Genomic DNA, 4,125 nt, shown 5'->3' on the forward strand with positions numbered 1-4,125 from the left:
TGACGTCCCCACTCCGCTACTTCCCGCCCTCCTTACTTGCGGATGCACGTCCCATGGAACTCATGTCTGCACGGTAACTGCGTGATACCCTCGCCCTCCTCGTACTCGCAGAGACAAACTGCGCACTGGGCCTCGTCTTCCAAGTCGCTGCCAGCGCCGCTAGTCGCGCTGCCGCTATTGCCGTCGCCACCGCTTACGACGCTGCCGCTGCTCGTGGATGGACCCCCCGAAGCCGCCGCCGCCGCCGGCACCGCAGTTGCAGGCGTAGCAACATGGGCACCAGCAGCAGCACCGTTGCTCCCACTTGCTGGTGCCATCTCTGCCGCTGCCTCTGCCGATGTGGTCGCCACCGGCTTTCCTAATCCCCCTCCTCCCGCAACCGCCGGCGGTGCACCGATTCGTACCAGCTCCACAGCGCCCTGCCCAGCTGCCTCTCCTCGAGACGACTCCAGTCGAGCATCGCCATTGCCGGGTGCAATCAGTTGAGCTTGCAGTGCCGCTTGCGATGGCTGTCGTGATGGTTGAGCTGGTTGAGGTTCAGGTTCAGGTCTGCTCTTTGCGAGCTGCGCCTTCTCCGCGCTTGTCGCCCGGTATTTGTACGAGTGGAAGCCGTCTATGATTTCGGCAGGTACACCTCTGTGCAACTGGCCCGCCTAAAGGAGGATAAGGACCAGGAAGAGAAAAAGAAGGTTAAGGAAGGGGAGGAGGATAAGAGGCAGGGAGAGGAGGAGGAGGAAGTGGAGAAGGGAGGACAGAACAGGACAGTAGCAGATCCGGGCGGAACAAGGGTCAGAGGAATGAGGGTCACGAAGCACGCACAGGTCGCATGGGTCGGTAGGGAGGGAGCAAGGGTTGCCAGAAGGACTCGCGGGCCCAGACATGAAACGGGGAGGAGAAGGAGACGGAGAGGGGACCTGGGTTGGTCGAAAACATTATGGATTTTCAAAAGGACGTCCGGGACCTCTCATGAGGCGAAATCTACAGCAGACACCACAGGAATGCACTGCAGCCCGCATGACCCAAATACAAGTGGCGAGGAACTGCAGGCAGGACGCCTTGGAGAAGGACCACACCAGAGCCAGGGAAAACTTGATGGGCTTGATGGGCTTGATTGCTCGACAGTGGCGTTGTACGGCACACAAGTACCCGCTGTATAGCACACAACGACAAGGACATGGACACGGCACCCAGTCACATATATAACCCACATCTCACCTGCACCCGCGACAAGTTGCCCCCGCCGTCCGGGCCTCCGCCGTCCAACATGCTGCCTCGCGGCCTAAAGGGCCCCCAGCCGTACCGCTGCAACACCCGGCGACACAGCGTCATGATGAGGCAGAGGATGATGGAGGCAGAGACGCCCAGCACTACCGACATGTACGGGTGCAACCAGGTGCGGCTTTGCGTGGGGACGTACATACTGATGGTGTAGTTGTAGGGGGCCTACGGCGTGTGGCCAGATGGCGGGAACAGCAAGGGGGGGATGAGGTAAGGAAGGCACGCAGGGAGTTATAGGAAAAGAGAGTTATACACACACAGGCACAGACACACGCGCACACGTGCACACACACAGCAGAAGTTGTATATATATGTATGTACATACGTACGAAAGTTGTACATATATATACATCATATACATATACAGAGATCTCTTGGGGGTTCGTGACAGCGGTTACACCTCGATGGAGAGAACGGCCCGAGGGGGTGCGGGGCAGCAGGGGTTGGGGGCCCCAGGGAATGAAGAGAATGGACAGGGCATGGGCGGATGGGGTAAGGCTTGGTGGGTTCGCAGGAACGGCTGTTGGTGTGTTGGACGCAAAGAACATCATCATGGGACATCAAGGTGCCGGGTAAAGGAATTGATGCAAGAAGAAAAACTGTTTTTACAACGCCGCTGGCCATGAAGGACTGAAAAGAATATTCTGTCTCTTGCCCTGACATGCGGAGTGAGGAGATTAGGGATTTTAAGACCAACCATTTCAAAGAAATGCATGGACTGGAATATGCGGTAATATGCGCGGGGTTTTTAAAGAATAAAGCTGAAGGGTGATTGAGAGAGGTTCGGAGGATTGAAGTCCAAAAATGGGAAACGGCGCAGAAACGGCACACACACACACACACACAGTGCGGAATGTAGATAATAGTGCAGTTTTATACAGCCGTACGTGCCGTACCTGAAGTGAATAGTCACTGTTGTACATACCCAGCACGTACGAGTAACCGGGTTCCAGAAGGCTCCCAACTACCCTGATCGGCTTCCACTGGCCGCCCTCCAAGAACAACATGTCGTACCGGACCTGCACGTACGGGGCAGGCGTACGGCGGGAAGCAGAAATGTAAGGCTCCCCCTTACTCGGGTAACTGAATACGTTTTACGATTAGTACAAGAACATGAAAAAGGAGAATACTTAAACAATGGCCCGCTACTTATCCATCCATCCATCCATCCATCCATGCACTAACAACTAGTCGAGCAACACAAAGGCAAAAATGCCCTGAGCCTCCATTTATCCCACCACCACCACCCCACTCGCTCCACACCACGCACCAGCCATCCCCGCGACAGCAGATCCCCCAAGCCGTTCAAACTCTGAGGCAGCCGTGGAAACGCCATCTTGTTCACCGTCAAAAGCGCATTGCGGTAGGGCAGTGGCTCGTTAGCGCCGCTGCCATTCACATTGCGCACCACCCATTGTATAATTGCATCGTCCGAGGAGTTGTCGAAACGGCCGGGGTCCACGTAAAACGCAAAGAAGGTCCATTGCCCGGGTTCTAGATAGCCGCTGCCAGAATCTCCCCAGGTAGACAGGGTCAGGTTCTTAATGGTGCCCTCGCACATGGGGCCGCCGTACCCTACACGGCACAGAAATGGTTTGGCGGTTGGGGAGGGCAGGGCAGGGGGGAGCTCGTTCGATTGCACCAATCTCTACATGGTCACGAGGGAGGAAAATTGAACCAAGAATTGCGGTCAAGATGAAAGAAGAAACAACTACCTGCACCGTCAGGAGGGTGGTAACAGCAACATAGGAGGGGTGCTGGTTTCGGTTTTTAATTTGTGGCCTCCACGGGCAGTAGTAAGCAGAGGTCAAGCAGAGCAAAGGCCACGATGAAAGACAAGGGGGCAAAACCTCACGTCACGCAAGCAGACGTGTGTGCTTTCATATTCCGCGCATCATCGCCCTTTTTTGTCCCAACATTCCTGATGTAGCCCTCTACTGCCCCCTCCCTCCCGCCTAGGCCACTGCCCCGCCACATGTCGCATCCGCCCATCACGGTGTACTGGCGGCCGTTACACTAGCCGTGGCTATACACACACACGTACACACACATACACACACGCACAGGCCCTTGCTCCGGTCGCCTCCCAGGCTCAGATTATTTAATTAAACACATCTCACATCTGCTTACCTTTGTTGCAGGTGCACAGAAATTCATTCGTGGCCGGTATTGTTTTGCCCGGCGAGCCCAATGCCGTACTTTTCGCTGCGGGGTCGTAGGGGTCGCTGCACTTGCCGCGGTTGTAGCAATCGCCCGGGCAAAGGGGTCCTCCACCTTCGCCGCCACTGCTCCAGCGAACCTGCGAACGCACCCGCCGGAAAGGATGTCGGCAAGTATGTATGTCATCCCAAAGCTGTGCGCACGCACATGCCCCGGGGGGGTGGCGTCCTCCGAGTAGACGCGTGTGGGTAGGTGGTGGTGTTATTGTGGGCATATCGTCTAAGGCTTTTTTTTACTGATTGAGGCGGTAAATGTTGCCCATCATGTGCATCCCCACCACATATTTCATGCATTTGTCAATCGTGGTCAGTTATCACCGGGCAGCTCGGGGGACCCGGATGAAGCACGAATAGCTTTGTACGTGCGCCCGCGTGTGTGTTTGCGCGCATGTACGTATGCATATATGTATGTATGTATGTGGTTGAAAGGGGCAAATTTGGCAAGGCAAGGCAAGGCTGCAGAAAGGAGCACGGGACGCCGCTCTTCCACCCCAGACCAAAAACAAACACACGGGACACGCGGGTAACCTTCAGGGTGTGGAAGGCAGACACCCACTACCACCCACCCACCCACTACCACCCACCCACCCACCCACCCACCCGCCCACCCACTACCACCCACCCACAG

At 56.2% G+C, this 4,125-nt stretch overlaps 1 protein-coding gene across 1 annotated transcript in view; it reads right to left on the minus strand.

The window, feature by feature from the left end:
* The window catches only part of VOLCADRAFT_95862 (uncharacterized protein), a gene marked incomplete at both ends in the record, with an annotated part of 13,229 nt that overhangs the window by 6,301 nt on the left and 2,803 nt on the right, over positions 1 to 4,125 (minus strand). Inside the window, 6 exons of the mRNA XM_002954964.1 lie at positions 293 to 653; positions 1,216 to 1,443; positions 2,175 to 2,297; positions 2,549 to 2,853; positions 3,409 to 3,508; positions 3,590 to 3,631. Of these exons, the coding sequence (XP_002955010.1) occupies positions 293 to 653; positions 1,216 to 1,443; positions 2,175 to 2,297; positions 2,549 to 2,853; positions 3,409 to 3,508; positions 3,590 to 3,631 (1,159 nt within the window). The remainder of the gene's footprint in view (positions 1 to 292; positions 654 to 1,215; positions 1,444 to 2,174; positions 2,298 to 2,548; positions 2,854 to 3,408; positions 3,509 to 3,589; positions 3,632 to 4,125) is intronic.

Source organism: Volvox carteri (assembly GCF_000143455.1).
Source record: "Volvox carteri f. nagariensis unplaced genomic scaffold VOLCAscaffold_47, whole genome shotgun sequence".
In the NCBI taxonomy this organism is placed as follows: domain Eukaryota; kingdom Viridiplantae; phylum Chlorophyta; class Chlorophyceae; order Chlamydomonadales; family Volvocaceae; genus Volvox; species Volvox carteri.